The 18762-nt window shown below is 37.8% G+C and overlaps 1 protein-coding gene across 2 annotated transcripts in view; it reads left to right on the forward strand.

The window, feature by feature from the left end:
• Positions 1–917: 917 nt before the first annotated feature.
• LOC105382906 (solute carrier family 41 member 1) overlaps positions 918–18762 on the forward strand; it is a 52429-nt gene continuing 34584 nt past the window's right edge. The window contains exons 1-3 of one of the 2 annotated variants that reach the window (XM_048631079.1): positions 918–955; positions 1108–1195; positions 15669–15761. In XM_048631079.1, coding sequence (XP_048487036.1) covers positions 15671–15761 — 91 coding nt within the window. In that variant the 5' untranslated portion in view covers positions 918–955; positions 1108–1195; positions 15669–15670. Of the gene's footprint in view, positions 956–1107; positions 1196–12441; positions 12447–15668; positions 15762–18762 lie in introns of those variants that run through there. The other variant, XM_048631080.1, reaches the window with a different exon arrangement.

An 18762-nucleotide genomic window follows, 5' to 3' on the forward strand; every position in this document is an offset into this window, starting at 1 on the left:
AAGGGGTTTTTAATGATGTAGTGCATCACGGAATGTCGAGAGATACCAACTGAGGATAGTGAGATGGTATTTCAGTAGTACCTACCTACATAGTTATGCCTTTTTTTTCTCTAAGTATAGTGAATTGACTCCCCAAATCTTTTAAAAATAATAATATTTACGTTTAACACCTACACACAATTTATTATTTTTTTATGTTATTATGGCCAATAAATAAGGTATTATTAGTCTATGGCCTGGACAATATTTGCTGAACGACATACGATGTTGTTGTGAATTTTTTATTGGTAATTTGTATGAATTTTATAAATCTCTATGTAGGTCACAAATCGCGACATACTTAACCGAAATATAATATAACATCTATGCATTAAGTGATTAAATAAATTGATACAGGGAAATGAATTAATTGTTTTCAATTATTATCAGTGATAATAATAAGTGATTATGATTAATCTTTTATAGTCCGTAGGGTCAGGACAGGAAGGGCACCTAGAAAACTGGCCACTTTTCCGCCATGAGTCGCATATAACTCATGATTAATCATTTGTAATAAAATCCTGCAGTAACGATCACCAAATCCCTATCCATACGATAACCCCGCTTTCATAAACTGACCAACAAGAAAAAGGTCAGGTACAGACTAAAATTAAAGCGACAATACGTCTGCCACAAAAAACGCTCCCGTCAATGAAATGGTGACCGGCGGCGGCGGCGGCGTCGGGAACCGGTTACACCGCCGGTTCCTCACTGCTCCACCACAGCTGTCGCCCTAGCGAGCGTGCATTGTATTGTTATCACTAACTCAAGTTGCCCACCTGATATATAACACAATAAAGAATCTACCTGAGCGCGCAGTTGGCTTTTTACAGCGATACCGAACGCACCTCTGCATGTCGGCGACTGCGGCTGGCTGGTCAGAAACACAAACGCGCAGTCTCAAATCGAGGAAAAAGTAATTCGGCCTTTTTGGAAAACGCGCGCCGAATGGAATGATTTCGAAAAACGAACGAGAATTTAAAAATAAATAGTGATTTAATTGAGCGGTTTGCAAATGATAAAATAAGTGTAGTGTGTGATATTAAAAATTTTATATTTTTATTTAAGTAACGAAAAAGTTAGTTTAGTTATTTTTTAAACGGATAAAATCCTGTGATATTAGTCGTTTAAGTGGACCAGCGAAGAAGAATCGCAAGTGAGTATCAAGTATTATTTTTTAATTATACGTTCATTGTTCGCTTTCAATTAGTGTACCTACTTGCACAAAAAATGCACTAAGTATAAGTAATGTAAGTATCCAATATCGATGAAATGCCATCGTTATTTATTACCAATGACTTACCTATTTTGTGTTTTTTTTATAATCACATCACGCAACGGCACAATGTTAAAAGAAAGGTGTTTATAAAAAAGATATTTATTCACTATGACTAAGATTTTTTAAAATATTTAAGTACCAATTTCTAAACGTACCTTACTATTTTTATTTTCCCTTTAGCATAATCTTAAATATTTTCATACCTATTAGTTACTAGTTACTATTATTACCCAATTCATCCATTACGAATCATCCAATAAAACCCAAGTAGGTACCTAATTATACTAAAAGTAACACAGGTTGGTATCCAATACTTATTACTACTTAAAATTATAGGTAACACTTAACTCAAAAGGATAGTTACTATCTACACCTCACAATGTATTTATTATTACAGGATGAAAATCTATGATCTATCCTAACTAATATTATAAATGCGAAAGTAACTGTGTCTGTCTGTCTGTCTGTCTGTCTGTTACTCTTTCACGCCAAAACTACTGAACGGATTTAAATGAAATTTGGTATACATATGGTCTAGACCCTGGGAAAGAACATAGGCTACTTTTTATCCCGGAATTCCCACGGGAAAACTTTTTAAGGCGAAGCGAAGCGCGCGGGAACAGCTAGTTGATAATAAGTTACTTTACTGAAACATCAACACATCTTTGATTTTCAATTGTTCTTTGACTAATGAAAGATATAAAAGTTAACAATGTAGGTACTTAACTAGCTAATTGAATAGAAATGTCTATACTTTATTGCACATATAAGTGAGAACAATGCACTATTGGCAGTAAGGAAAGAGCGTAATTTTATATAAACATCTCTTTTTAAACCGTAGTCACAATTCCGTATTTTATGGGCAATTTTACAAAAGAAGGTACGACTTTTCTAGGATAGGTACCTACTTACGTACTTACGTAGGCTTACAGTGCTTTTTCTCTCACTCACAACGCAAATAACATGGTAACTACTCGTATTCTATTATTAAAATAAGTTTCCAATAGGCTCAGTGGATTCAGACATTACAGCCTCACAAATTACATAAGTATTAGGTACTACATACTTCACACCTAACGAGACGACGGTGGACAAGTAAAAGGGCCTCTTTTCATGATAATTAGTAAGTATAATATAATATAGTTCAACTAGTCTTATTTTTCGATTGGGGTAGGTTTCCTGTAAATTTGTCGCTTATGCCTTTTTACCTTACAACTGTAGTTTTTTTTAATTATATTATATGCATTTTCATCTCGACTGTGAAATATTGTATTGACCCATCTCATCACCTTGTATTAACACCCTGTATTTGAAATATTTAAATGTTAGTGTAGGCAAGCAAGTAAGTCTGTTGCTAGCCAGTTTCGCCTATGCATGGATTTAACTTAGATAAGTTACGTATTGTCATCAAATTATATGTTGCTATGATTGTTACTAGATGCTTTTTTAAGTTAAACTTACATTTGTAATTAATTGATTACATTATAAGGTGTCAGCTCATCCATTTTGGAGCTCGTGGCCATAGAGACCGGCAACACTAACTTTCCAATGGAGTTCTTTAACTGATAGCCCTAAATGAATGAACAATTTCCAACGTAATAATAATGTCTTCCTTGCCGAATTCATTGAGATCAGCCTTCTATGCAGGAGTAGATTATAGTGGCCAAGTGTGTGCGCAGTACACAGGAGCACTCTCTGTTCCATCACTCTCATAACCCAATGGGACTATGACAGTGTAGGAACAGAGCTAGGCGCAGGACCGACTGCTTTACATGCCCATCCGACAGCATGGATGGTTTCACTGTTTCGGATAACAGGGGATCAGCCTTCGTCTTTGTTTGTAATCATCACGACCCATTACGTCCCCACTGCTGGGACGGCACGGGTCTCCTTCCAATGAAGGAAGGGTTTAGGCCTAGTCCACCACGCTGGCCAAGTGCGGGTTGTTTGTAATCAAATAATCATAATATAAAAAAACTTAGAAACACAAAATGATGGTCACACCCGGGGATCTAACTTGGGACCTCTAGGTCGTGAAGCAGAGCTTCTACCACTAGACCACAGAGCGTCAGACGTAGCACGTCAGTGTCAGAAATTAGGATGCCTTTTTTGCCATAAACTTGTTTCAGTTACAAAGTTCAAAAAGTACAAAGCTTGTTGGACTCTAGACAGAAATACAACATTGCACTTCGTAACGTTATACTTTTGTTAACGTTATGTTTTCAAATTGAATAAAATTAAGGGGTACAAAGTCCAAAATATATGAAAAAAACAATATCAATTTAATCTTGTTTCCTTTACTTTTCTAATGCCAAAAACATCAATCAATCATTCCTGCCTAATCAGCAAATTAATCTATTTTAAGCTTATTAAAGGTAAAAGCTCTGATTATGTAGGTAAAACTAATACTTATAATCATTAGTAAGTAGGTATATCTTCAAAAAGTTTAATAAAAATATAGAATATAAATAGATAGTGCAAATTTTGTATCGCCCCCACAGTCAGGTGTTTCACTCATTGTACTGTATGTTCTTATCAGGATTTGTACTCTCGGATTAACCGGTATTTATTAGTCAGATCTCTTATCTAAAGCTGATAGTAAAATGTGACTGATTGTACTACATTTAATTGATGCCTCAAAATAATTACTCCTTACGGAAAATATTCCGCTAACAAGGTCCATTCTATTTGTAACATAATTCGCCCGTAGCTAGCTTCAGTCATCGTAACTGATCATTGAAGTTAAGCAACACGTGGCACGGTCATTGGATGGGTGACCGATTTCAAGTGGTTGTTATTTAGTTCGCTTCCGTGCATCGGACGGCACGTTAAGCCGTGGGTCGCAGTTGCTGTTTCGGCAGCAGTCGTAAAGCTTAGTCAGGCTCCTTTGGTTAGCTTTAGAACATTTGACAGTCGGGTTGCCCACTTACCGGACAACTCTCTCAGCACAAGCTTGCGTGTGTTGGGGTACTTGGGGTCCACCAACCCGTACTAGGCCAGCGTGGTGGACTAGGCCTAAACCCTTCCTTCATTGGAAGGAGACCCGTGCCCCAGCAGTGAGCAGGGACGTGATGGGTTCTGATGATGACTTTAGCAGGTTTAACTGAAACTAGACCTACACTCAGCTGTCAGTAGGACATTACCAAACGTCACATATCCGGTCTCTTCCGATCGAATCAATTCATTGGTGACCACTTTATGACGTCATTGAGGCATTGTTAATTCGGACATCTCAATGGTATGTCGATTTTCAGTTGACATTGAAAGTAATTATGTCTGGTTCTGTTTGATTAGCTTATCGCTGTTATTTTACAGTGCCTAATGTGATTTTACTTATCTGAGGAGTTATAGTTACATTTTTTAAATGTGTAATTAGGTACACTACTCATTTAAAAATCGTTCCATTGGCAACTTCATGAAATGGACGCAAAGGCGAAATTTGAAGCGTCCGTAGTCGAGCGGGCCTCAGTGATCGTAACTGATCGCTGAGGTTAAGCAACAACTGACACGGTCAGCCATTGGATGGGTGACCAATTTCAAGTGGTGCTTTTCTGGACGCTTCCGTGCTTCGGACGGCACGTTAAACCGTGGGTCCCGGTTGATGCTTCGGCAGCAGTCGTTAAGCCTAGTCAGAGGCCTTCGGGCAGCTTGAAAACATCTGACAGTCGGGTTGCCCACTTACCCGACAACTCTCTCAGCACAAGCTTGCTTGTGTTGGGGTTCACCAACCCGCACTTGGCCAGCGTGGTGGACTAGGCCTAAACCCTTCCTTCATTGGAAGGAGACCCGTGCCCCAGCAGTGGGGACGTAATGGGTCGTGATGATGATGTGATGATCGAAATTTAGCGAGAAGCGTTTCTCATTTTGTATAGAAAGTACGCACAGTCCAATACATAGAAAACTCATACACCAGACGGCTGATTGGTGTAGTGGTTAGTGACCCTGACTGCTATGCCGAAGGTCCCGGGTTCGATTCCCGGCTGGGGCAGATATTTGTTAAAAGACAGATATTTGTACTCGGTTCTTGGGTGTTGATATTTATATTTACTATGTATCTATCTATGTATTTGTGTAGATATATCAGCTGTCTGACACCCATAACACAGGTTCTGCCTAGCTTGGGGTCGGATGGCTGTGTTTGAGATGTCCCTACATATTTATGTCGAATGATTTTATTAACAATTACTATTAATATCACAGTTAAAATAACTACTTATTATCCTGATAAGCGCAGGCAGTTTCACACTTCAAAATAGGCAAGTATTCTTGAAGTATTTTAGCTATACTTACTACAGCAATAACTGATAACAATACAGTAACTTTGTAAGAAGCAATAGTCTATTTTATACATTTTACTACTTTTGCCATGTGGCTAGCCAGAGCCTCCCTGATAATACCTTATTTCGATAATTAATTAAATTGAACCTTTTTAATACACCTTATTTCGGTAATTCTCATAAAACAAATCTATCCATATAAATAAATAAATAAAAATATTTTTTTTATTCCAAAAAAGCTTATCTAATTACAAATACACTATACAATATATCTAGATAATGTCTCTTTAATGATCATTTCGTCTTAATAAATTTGCCCGTGGCAATTCCGGGACAAAAATAGCATTATGTATGTATACCTAATGTCGGTTCTCAGCTTCGTGCGTTACTTACAATAAAATTTCGTCAAAATCTGTTCAGTAGTTTTTCTTGAAATAGGGACAGTCTGTACTCAACTACTCACAGACTTTCGCGTTTTTAATTTTTGTAGGCAATTGGTAGGATTATTACAAGGAGGTTTTCCTAATGAAATTACAGTTTCCACTCGATAATTCGTCTACCCCAGCTATAGGTTCTTTGGCAGATATGCTAGCTCTCTGCCACTTCAGCTCACTTCGATAATTACAAATAATAATATTATTATTACATTATTGTACCTACATATCAAGCAAGACAATAATTGTATTTCAGTGCAAACGCTAAAGTTACTTATTGATCAATCTACAAGTGGGTATCGTAAATAAATGATAATACTAACATTGCCTACTCATATCATTTTCTTTCTGATTTGATATCAAGTATTGGCAAACCCAGTGCGGGTTAGCCTGATACAATAACCCATTTCACAATCTAAAACAAATGAGTCACGCTATAACGTTACAGAGGGGTTACTCTATATTGAAGAAAAACAAACGAACGAGAGCAGCTGTCAGAGGGAGCGGTGGTAGCTCAGTCAGGTAAGGGCCCGCTTCTCACGCCAGAGATGCGGGTTCGAATCCCGGCACTGACATGTACCAATAGTTCTTTTAACTTAAGTACAATGTATACCATCGCTCTTACGGTGAAGGAAAACATCGTGAGGAAACCTGCATATCTAGATCTAGCAAATCTAGATATGTGAACCCATCAACCCGCAGTGGACCAGCGTGGTGGGAAAATGGTCCAAGCTTAGGAAGGCAGTTTAGACCTTGGGGATATGCACAACGGTTCCATTCGAGAGAGCCAGGTGCAGGTACTTACACCCCCACAGAGAATAGAATAGAATAGAGCAGCTGTCGTGCAATCGACAAGTTTAATACAACGAGATAGAGTCGTGGCTCGTGCAGCGGCGCGGCGCTCCGGAACTTAGTTTTTCGTCTTAGAGAGTGACCTCCCAGTAACTGCACAGGTACTTAATTTTGTTACGAATATTTATTTCAAAAGTAACAGCTATAAGCCGAGGAGCAGACTCACCATTCTGGACAACTTTTTTGAAAATTTCGTGATTATAATTAGTTAATTATTATCACAATATTTAAAAAAAAACTCCTATCTTAAGTGAGTTAGCCATAAAGTTTGCGAACATTTTTGCGAATTTTCTGATGTAGAACAAAGATTTTTAGAGTTGTTTACCTTTTACACCCCCTTCCCCTCAACTTAGGGTGTAAGTATGTGATAATTAATGTCTTCAGTTTTTTTGCAGGACAAAAAAAACAGAAATAGGTTTATTTAGCTAATTTTTCGAGCGATCCGACACACTTGTAGCTTATATATGTCGCAGGCATCTGGTTGAATCTCCTGTTTGATTGAACCGCTAGCCCATTCATTGGATGACGCTACTCAGTTGTATGACTAGGCCGAACGTTGATTGTACAAGCGTCACAAAACGTCCAACTAGTTAGAGGACTTAAAATCAGTCAGGTGGTGAATAAAACAAATATGGCGTCTAACAGCGAACAGCTGACACAAAAAGCACTTGTATTGTTATTTTGTGCAAATAAATTAGCTGTAATGTGCGTTAATTATGTTAAAATAGTGTGACAACATGGATTTACCTATCCTTACACTGCCGGCGGATAGTTTCAAAGAAAAAAATGTGCTGAAACTGGATAATTATGAACAACAATATCAAGGTACGTTTATTGTTATTGTTTAGTTAATTTGTGAGATGAGAGCTTTTTAACATAGTCTTTTTGTTGACTCTTGTCTGGTCATGTTCATCCTAACCAGACATTACAAAGTTGCTATACTATATCCCATTTAACGACTTCGCTGAATAACGTTCAGTCAAGACGTTGGACGTTACAGTCAACCACTTGACGAGTTGTTCTTTAGTCATACAACTGAATAGCGTCATCCAATGAACGGGCTAGCGGTTCAATCAAACAGGAGATTAAACCAGATGCCTGCGACATATACATAAGTAATTATTTATTCACATTTCACTAAAAATATTCATCAAAATACCTCTACTTAAAATATAAAATACTTAGAAAGATAGCACATATACTTACATACCATAATATAGAACTATAATACCTATGGACAAATAGGTAGTAATCTATTATTCGGCATGCGTAAGTATAGTATAGTTTAAAACAATAGATGTAGCGTCTTCCTACTTTTGATGAATGCAGCTATAATATTTAATTTGTAACTTCAATACATTGAACCGGACAAGGCCAAATTACTTTACTCCTAAAGTAGTATAGTGACCGTAACATCTCAAGCTAGGAAAAGGAAATAGTGTTTGACAGTTCCTGTACTAAAATTATGACAGGTTGTCGTCAACATTTAGTTAGTTCCTGTCGTAAAAATGTCGCAATTTTTATAATTTTGTCATAGTTTTTTATGTTCATAATAACACTGATTTTTTAATTTTTTGTAAGTAGGCAGATATTATTAGTCCAAGTTAGACAGTCAGTTGTACATCTTTGAGGTATCTGAACGCACGTTGATGCGTTTTATGTGTGCGTGTTTTCTATACGAAGAAGATACAAGCAACATGCAACGTGATGTGTGTACACTCTGTAGGTACAAGTTACGGCTGATAGGCTCGGGGAGGCTCTAGTAATATATCTTGTGGTGTTAGAAAAAGTAACAAATTCAGCATGTACCATTTTATACTGCATCGCTTTGAGCCAGAGGGAAACTATTTATACCCCACCTGTAATCCCTATATGTAAATAAGATTCATCAAAAGACTGCGAAAACAAAAAAATATTGGGGAGGGGTCAGATATCTGCATATTAGACTGTACTATCAGCCGTAAAACTAACCATAACACTGAGGTTGCCAACCAGAAGCCCTTCAAAAGGAAAAAAAAACTTAAAATAATATTGTGAAAGCCGGTTTCAACAGCCGTAGAGCGTGGACCGTGAAATCTTACGACATTTTCACGTCACGAAACAAATTATATTCTAAACAGACTCCAGAACTGGGGGTCACTCTATATTATGACAAAAAACGAAGTATCGGAGCGCTGCTGCACGAGCCACATCATCATCATCATCATCAGCCAATAATCATCCACTGCTGGACATAGGCCTCTCCCAAGGAGCGCCACAACACTCGCTCCTCGGCCTTCCTCATCCAACCACTACCCGCCACCCGCCTAAGGTCGTCAGTCCAGTGGGCAGGAGGGCGTCCCACGCTGCGTTTTCCTGTTCGTGGTCTCCACTCGAGAACTCGTCTACCCCAACGGTTATCGGTTCTTCGGCAGATATGACCAGCCCACTGCCACTTCAGCTTGCATATTTTGACAGCTATGTCGGTAACCTTAGTCCTCTGACGGATAACCCCATTTCAGGCACGAGCCACGACTCTAAATAAATAATAATAAATAAATATGTGGAGTGTGGACATCTCACACACGGCCATCCGACCCCAAGCTAGGGAGAACTTGTGTTATGGGTGTCGGACAGCTGATATATCTACACAAATACATAGATAGATACATTATATTAAATCACTCTCTCTCGTCTCGTTCGTTCGTTTTCGTCAGTATAGAGTGACCCTCCTGGGCCTCTAGTGTAGAAGGGCGAGTGATATTCTCGAGGCGCCGGCGCCGATCTTGACCTCAAATTCTGCTGGAGACTAGCGGAAATGAAATTATGTTCATTTTAGTCGTGAAAAGAAAAAAAAATCGGTAAGTATGGCTCTTTTTCTTAAAGACGATTGGATCAGCATTTCAATATATGATTATAGATTACTTCGCTTCGCCTTAAAAAGTTTCCCGTAGGAATTACGGGATAAAAAGTAGCCTATGTTCTTTCTCAGGGTCTAGACCATGTGTATACCAAATTTCATTCAAATCCGTTCAGTAGTTTTGGCGTGAAAGAGTCACAGACAAACACAGTTACTTTTGTATTTATAATATTAGTTACGATTAGTAAAGATTCATTCTCAGAAATTTTCATAATCGTAATCTCATAACCCTGAATTGAATGTTATGTATTTAGGTAAAATACTTTACATTGACCAGCTATGACTGATAAAAACTAGAATTCTAGATAATACTAATTGTTACGGCAATTACAGGTAGGTACTAAATGGCTTGTTTGTGCAATCAGTTGTGTTAAAATTGTTGATAATATAAAAGTATCGAATCTCGTGCAATCTATTAATTTATACTGTTCTTATGCAACTAACTATAGATCGATCGGAATAATTTTAATGCGAAATATTGGGACTCTTTTACCCAACGACGGGAAACAAAATACTTAATATAGAGTGTTGCAAAATGTGGTGATTAGTCAAAAGGGGTTAGGGGGGATTCGTGAAAAATATCACATCCCCAAAGGAAAAGATCACGTAAGTAACAATTTAGTTTTTAGTTTTCGTACGTTTTCAAAATCCATGAATTTAAATTTGTTCAACATGATCCCAGTCATTTCCTTTCGGATGCTTTCGGCTTACTACACCCTTTTTTATTTTTTCTTATTATAAAGCTAGTAGCTAGCTTAGTATCTCGAAAATATTCATAATCTAAAGCAGGGTTTATTGGCATACTGGGGATTGTCTTCTGTCGTTTAGGCATAATGCGGAAATTAGTAACCTGTCTGAAATAGTCTGAATTCGACATAGAATATCGACATCTAGGTATTTAGTGAGTAGGTTATTCATTTCCTGTTCTGTCGTACCGGAAGTTGAGTACTTACCTAAATGATCAATTAGGTATTTTGTTTTTATGGTCATATTATAAATTATATGAATCCAAATTACTGGAGAAGAATAAATATTTAATGTAACACAGCCATCACGTCAGCGTCATCGTCACGACCCATCACGTCCCCACTGCTGGGCCACGGATCTCCTTCCAATGATGGAAGGGTTTTAGGCCTGGTCCTTTTTAGGCCTAATGTAACACAGTAAAATAACGAAATACTGTTTGTTGACTTTTACTAAAACTGACTGTGGTGTGTTGTTATATTTACTATAAACTAGATGACTTAAAAAAGTCTACTTACAAAGTTTCTGCAATGAAAAAAAATCATAAGTACCTATTGTTAACTACTGCTTGCTTTAAAAAACCTTTATTTTCAAATGATTTTGAATAATGTTGTTGAGCAAATCGGGTTTCTGCAGTAGGAACTTACCTATCTATCTGCTACTGCTCGATAAATTTACATTTCTACCCTGTATTTCCACTCATTTCCTCATAATATATTATATCTACCGTCACTATGTCACATAAAGAATAAAGTAGGTTATTTAACATAATAATAATAAATAACACAGACCTTCATGGTAAGTACAGGAAAATCTATTTCAAAAGTGAATTGCTCATTGTCTTTGTGTTTTTCATTTGGATAAATGTAGGAAAATGTAGCAATAAGTACATCTTTCACTTTTAGTTTGGCCATTGAGTATGATGTATGGTCACCCGAGTCCTGGTTGTTCTATGAGTTTGGTATAAAAGTATACATAATATATACTATGTATATATACCTACCTAGGTATGTGGGAAGTCGGGGACATCTCACACACGACCATCTGACCCCAAAGCTAGACCGAGCCTTTGATATGGGTGTCGGACAGCTGATTATATCCACACCTAGAAAGATCTTAAGACAAGTAAGTACAAATATCTGTCTTTAATAAATATCTGTCCCGGCTGGGCATCGAACCCGAAATTCGTATCGCATAATCTCTTCATAAAATTATGGAACCCGCTGTTCATATCTGTTGAAGAACCGATGCCCGATTTAGTGCCAATTTCTCCATAGTTATTAGATCCATATAAAATTCATGACAGATTTGTCAAAAGTCAACCACTACTCCCTGGTTATGCTCTAACCGACTATGGAGAAATTGGCACTTAGTCGATTATTTCGCTGATGACGAATAAGACAAAATGACGGTAACAATACCGTTTCACAGGCTCGTGTTTCGTATACTTACATAGCTCAGGGAAATATTTACAAACTCCAGTCGTTCTTACGGTCGGCGCGCATCGCTATCTGACACCACGTGTGGACACGGAGCAGTGGAAGAAGAGAATCGGTGATGGGACTCCCTCCAGGACTAGCATGGTTCGCAAGACGTTACAAAACAAAAGTTCTCCGTCGCATTCGCTCTGGTCGCGCGATTCAAGTAGAGTGACATAAAACTTTTGTCTATGCCTTCAGACTTATGTAGCCGGTAAATGTTTTTAGGAAAAAATACTTAAAAGAGTTATAGTGCTATAGGAGACGCTAGGAGTATAGAATGAAGTTGCTGTTTTTTTACTTGTGTATAAATGGTATTTATAAACCTCGATGATTACATTCACCAATCCGCTGTAGGCCAGCGTGGTGGACTAGGCCTAAAACCCTTCCTTCATTGGAAGGAGACCCGTGAGCACTGGGGAAGTGATGGGTTGCGATGTGATGGTCACATCTCCCCTGTTTCCGTGTTCCGAGGACACTGCAGCTCTGTTAATAAGCCGTTGTCGTGGGGCTTCCCGGCGGGTTGACAACCCTGATGGCCTACAAACCTAGTTTTACATTTTGGCGCCCCCAGCACTTTTTTGCATCAAGGAAACAACCGCAATCTTGGGAGGTTTCTTTTAGAGCCTCTAGTTTTGGTTTGTAATTTACATTTTTTTTTTGAAATGCAAAAAAGTTGAAGTTTTCTTCTGTATTCTGCATATATTATCTCTGTCAAAAGTTTAATGTTAGTTTCCGATAGAGGCGTTTTCGACAAATTACTTATCAGGCGAAGTTTCTTTTCATTTCACGTCTGTAGGTGCTTATTTTTTACTAAAAAAGAGTTTTGATTGTATACTTATGGCATGCGAGCTCCTAAACGGATCTAGACAGTTTTTTTATAAGTTTTACCATTGTCTAATATTAGTATACCATGAGTTATACTTACTTAACTACTTAACCAGATTTTTCACATTGGTAACAACTGCATCTTCAGAACAAAGTCATGGCCTTAAAAAATTGGTTAAACGTACATTGTTATGTTACGTTATTTTATATTGTTAGTAAAGTATGGTAATTATTTCAACAACTCGTGTATTTCATGAATGTCAATTTTTCAATACGATCAATTGTCGTCATAGACGCACATAATATCTATAGAATAGGATGTCGTCAATACTCACTTGTGTATAGGGGAACCCGGGGTAAGACGGGGTCACGGGGTAAGACAGGGCCACCCACATATATGCAAAACTATACATCTTAGGAATCTGAGTAATTAGCCAATAGAAAGGCTTAAATGATTGACCTTTAGTGCGCCAGTGACTGCAGGTGTGAGCGCGTGCGTTTTTTCTCATAGCTCAATTGTTTGTTTTTGCGTAGTGTCCATGTTATTTTTGACCGGTAGAAACAACGTCACAGCTCAGTAAGTAAAATAGTGGCATTTTTGGTAATTGTGTGTTTTTATTTAAGGTTTGGTACGCTTTGTTTAGATATGTGCAAAAATCACTTTAACATTAAAAGTTTTTTTTAATGAATTATTTTTTTTTAAAATATAACGTGGGGCAAGACGGGGTAATTTTGGAGGGGCAAGATGGTGTATGGATCAATCTTGGTGAAGTTTTTTTTTTCTCCAACCCGATATTTGACATTGAAAAAGGGCTCTAAAAGGGCTACAGGGAAATTGGCTAAAAACACAAAGCAGATACTGCCTACGAAGACGAATAACAACGAAGATGACTGTGTCTACCTCTGCTGTGAGGATATCAACAGTTCTACTGTAAATATAAGGAAACTGGTTCGGATGTCAAAGGTGCAGGCGTTGAGCTCACACTGCAGGTGCTGGTGTTGACGATAAAAACACAGAAGAAGTGTTGTTTGTATGTTTTGTGCCCCACATAGTATACTTACCCCATCTTACCCCGTACATGGGGCAAGATGGTTTATTTCCCATTTTTTACATTTCTTAAAATAAGTCAATTGTAATGATTACTTTTTTGGCAAAAGCTGTGTCAAAGTGTTCGTCATTAAGTTCCTAATGAGCCATAAATAATTGATAACGTTGTGGTTATTAATACCTGTTGTTTTTTTAATTTTCCCTTAGCGACCCCGTCTTACCCCGGGTTCCCTTATAATAACATTTATGTAGGTATGTACTTATATTATAATTTCAAGTGCAAGTTTATGTAGAAATTTATTTACAAAGCGAGAGTGGTCATGGGAAAATGGTGGCGAAATTTATGCTAGCACCACCATGCTATGCTAGCGCCACCACTGATGTCTTCCGGCAAAATCGGAAACTAATCTGACGTTTAGCATTATGAGTAGGTACAGTAAAAGAGTACATAACTACGAGTTGAGTACACGAGGGTTACTCTATACTGACGAAAAATTTATGAATGAACGAGAGCAGTCGTGCAATCGGCAAGTTTAAAACAACGAGATAGAATCGTGGCTCACACAAAGCTTAAAAACCGTGTTAATGAAAACACAAAATCCAATAAATTATCTGTAACAGACGTAGACGTATTTGTCATCTTCCCAAAACAAATAAACATGATAGCAATCTGAGCAATCGACAAGACATTTACAATAATAAATAGCTGATAGATTATTCACCTATGATACTTATCTGTAGATAACTCTATATTTTGATTGATAGATTGTAGATCAGCAGCATACGATCATGGATAGACATAATTATTTATACTGAACTAGATGTTCCCGCGAGCTTCGCTTCGCCTTAAAAAGTTTTCCCGTGGGAATTCCGGGGTAAAAAGTAGCCTATGTTCTTTCTCAGAGTCCAGACCATATGTACCTTTACCAAATTTCATTCAAATCCGTTCAGTAATTTTGGCGTGAAAGAGTAACAGACAGACACAATTACCTTCTCATTTTTAATATTAGTTAGGATAGGATTAGGATTGTACTGAATGCTATTGGCTTCGAATAATGGGGAAAACATACAACCATACTATACAGCTCACGACTGCAACTGTAATCCCCGAAGAGGTAGTCAGAGAGGTGACTCGCAAGAGTACATTTGTACTCACGTGCTAGATCGCGAGCCGTATCGCCAAGTTTGAATGAGTACAAAACAATTAGGGTACACATCTAGAATCTAGATATGCAGGTTTCATCACGATGATTTCCTTCAACGTAAGAGCGATGGTATAAATTGTACTTAAATTGAAAAGAACTCATTACTCCATATCAGCGACGGGATTCGAACCCTCATCTCTGGCGTGAGAAGCGGGCGCTTACCCGCCCGAGATACCACCGCGCACCGCTTTACTAAAAATGATAACTAATGGAGCTTACATAGAGAGACTGGGTTCACTATATCTACAGAAAGAGCCCCCCCTTATCCGAACGGAGAGGAATTTGTAAAAATTGACGTTCATCAGAAAATTTTATATTTGTACGATGAATAAAAAAAATTTACTTTGACTTTGACTTTACCCGTACCTGTAACCTGCTGTTTATCAGTGCGCTAGAGCATTTCCCGGTTTTAAATCTCTCAGTGAGCGCTTTCGCATACCTAATCAAGTTACCGGTACGGGTAGATACAGGGAACCCGATTCTTTATGTAAGCATCCTTAGGTACTATATTTACCACTTTTGCAAACACCCTTTATAACAAATAACATATCAATGGTCCTCAAACCTTGGTTTCCTTGTCCACAGGCATGGTGGGAGCCCCGGATGCGTTCAGACCCCCGGAGAAGATCAGCGACCACTCGCCGCACCTCAACGGAGCGCCTCTCTTCACTATCAGCGGTCAGTTCGTTGTTCAAGAGCCTCGACGAACGGACGAACTAGAGTTGTCACTCAATCGGCATAATCGGCTTATTAGTAGTAGTAGTCTAACTTTATTGTACATAAAACACTTAAAATAACATTTAAGACTTAAAATCTATAATATAATAAGACCGGCCTTATCGCTAAAAGCGATCTCTTCCAGGCTTATTACAAGGAGATAGAACCGTGGTTCGCGCAGCGCTCCGGAACAGCAAATCTCGTTCGTTCGTTCGTCGATTTATTGTGAGTGATCTAAGTCAATAACGGATCCGTGCAGCGGGGGCAGAGGGCCCAGTGGCAGATTTTCACACCGTTCGAGTGAAAACTAAATACGAATTCTTGTAGCGCGGAAATGTAACTTCGCTGCGTCAAAACTCCCACTAGACCCACAATTGCATATTTAGCTTAGGTATACTTGAATTTGATCCCTCCCTTTCCCTCCCTTACAATACAGGATACAGCTACAAAAGTGGCATACGAAGCCGAAAGATGACTCGTCATTAGGGTTCATTCTAAACGACTTTAATTCTACAACTTTTAAAATTTGGCTTGGAGTACCCTTTTTTAACCCACTACAGATAGAATCGCACCACAACTTCACTCGTAATATCTCCATAACATTATTATGTAGTTTCTCTTTTGGCCTCCATCAATACCGTACATAAGTGATGTCTCAAGCATGTCATTTGCTTGCACGAGAGCGGTAAACGTGTAGTCTCCGGCACAAAGACGTATAAAGACATACAATTTGTTCTGATTACTCAGTAGGAATCGCCTCAGGGGGGTCTCTCTAGTATATAATGACAAACAAAGTTTCGGAGCTGCGCGGTCCACGACTCTATCTCGTTGTATTAAACGTGCCGATTGCAAGACAGCTCTCGTTCGTTCGTTTTTCGTCAGTATAGAGTAACCACACTGTGATCAGTCCCTTACAGGGTTACATAGGTACTTTGTGTAAACTATGAAAAGTTATGTACGTTTTCTCTCATACAAAGTGGCGCCACTATTTATTATTAATCCTTAAACTTATTACTTACCGTTACCGGTACATACATACCTGTACCGATAACCTGATTATGCGAAAGCGCTCATGACATTTAAAAATCCGGGAAATGCTCCGTCGTGAGTGAGCGCTTTCGCATAATCATGTTACCGGTACAGGTAGATACAGGGAACCCGATTCTCTATGTAAGCATCCTAACGAAGGAAGGTAGAACAAACATTTTATCAATAATAAAATAAATAAGTGTAGGTACTTACTTATCGTATTTTCTAAAGAGTGCACTTGTGATTGCTCTCTTTTTCGCAATGTTTGTATTTTTTGTTCGACCTACTTTTTATTGTTTATAGATAGTGATCATGTACCTTGTTACTTAGGCCGAGTTTCTCGTTTTTATGAAGTTAAGTTATGGCTATCATTGCGCTGCTTGTTATATTTAACTTCTGCTTAACCTTAACTTTATTTAAATTTTAAAAATCTAACACATTTTAAATATTCAGCTAAATAAAAATACTTATCTTACGTAGTAACTATTTAATAATCTAAGTTTATACTTTATTAACGCAAATTGTTTATAACAAGGTAGGTATCTACGCAACAAACCACTGATATATTAACGCTATTTTCACCGGGTTTTTCTCATCAGTTTATTGATCTTTGAGCTAAGAAATAAAAGGTCACTTAGTGTTAGTGCCATTGTCTTAGAATGAGTGTTTTCTTGTAACTGCTTTATCTATATAGTAATTATAGAACGGATTAGCGTGATTTAACGTTTTTTTACCTCATGAAAAGTAACCCTAAGTACCTATAGGTAATTCATAGAAAAAATTAAGACATCAAATCTTTACATAATTATGTAGTTATACTTAATCGAAGCTATACTTTGTCAAAGGTTTAAAAGTGGGGATTTTCATTTTAAAACTGTCAAAACTTAAATTTGGAATATGGAAAATTTCATTTAATACAACCAATGACACAGTCGAGTTTTGAGAAAAGATACGACATTCCTAAATTTAAACTTATGCCTTCAGAATTGCTAACAAAATGTCGATAGTAGAAATTCATCCATATTCATCTGCATAACTATTACTTAGTTCTGGGTTATTTATGTCCTGAAATAACTTAGATACGGCTACAACTACAAGGTCAATTTCAAGTATATTACATGGAAATTAGATTAAAATAACTTACGTGCTGGAGACACGAGGCTAGGCTTTCATCTAGGATAGCTAGCTACATGTTTGTAATGTTATGTAATAAGTTTGTAAGTGCGGTGGTAGCTCAGCAGTCGGGTAAGCGCCCGCTTCTCACGCAAGAGATGCGGGTTCGAATCTCGGCGCTGACATGTACCAATGAGTTCTTTTAACTTAAGTACCATCGCTCTTACGGTGAAGGAAAACATCGTGAGGAAACCTACATATATAGATTTAGCACATCTAGATTTGTGAACCCACCAACCCGCAGTGGACCAGCGTGGTAGGAAATGGTCCAAGCTTAGGAAGCCAGTTTAGACCTTGGGGATATGCACAAAGGTTCCATTCGAGAGAGCCAGGTGCCAGTACTTACACCTCCACAAAGAATAGAATAGAATAGCTACCATTTACAGAAAATAAATTAAGTACCATATTTTACCCACCCATTATATAGTTTTCATTGTCAAACTCTAATCGCTGTATCTTCGTCGATGTGTCTGTGAATAGGGTCATTCTGGGTGACATCTTTGCACCAGCTAACGGCTTGTTAACTAATTAGTTTATCTATTTAAACATGGATTTCAATTATCTTTATTGGCAACATTGTTATCGTGCAACCTTGCAGTAACCCGAATCACTTCATAATATAGACGGCTGTCACAATGGAAACATTACAATGTAATTGATTGAGGTAATAATATTATGAAATGTGTAAAAAGTATAGTTAAAATTCCTATGGTATTGGGTAAAGTGTAATCATTGTTTCTTGTTATAAACATGCTATAAC

The sequence above is a fragment of the Plutella xylostella genome, chromosome 27 (assembly GCF_932276165.1).
Source record: "Plutella xylostella chromosome 27, ilPluXylo3.1, whole genome shotgun sequence".
In the NCBI taxonomy this organism is placed as follows: domain Eukaryota; kingdom Metazoa; phylum Arthropoda; class Insecta; order Lepidoptera; family Plutellidae; genus Plutella; species Plutella xylostella.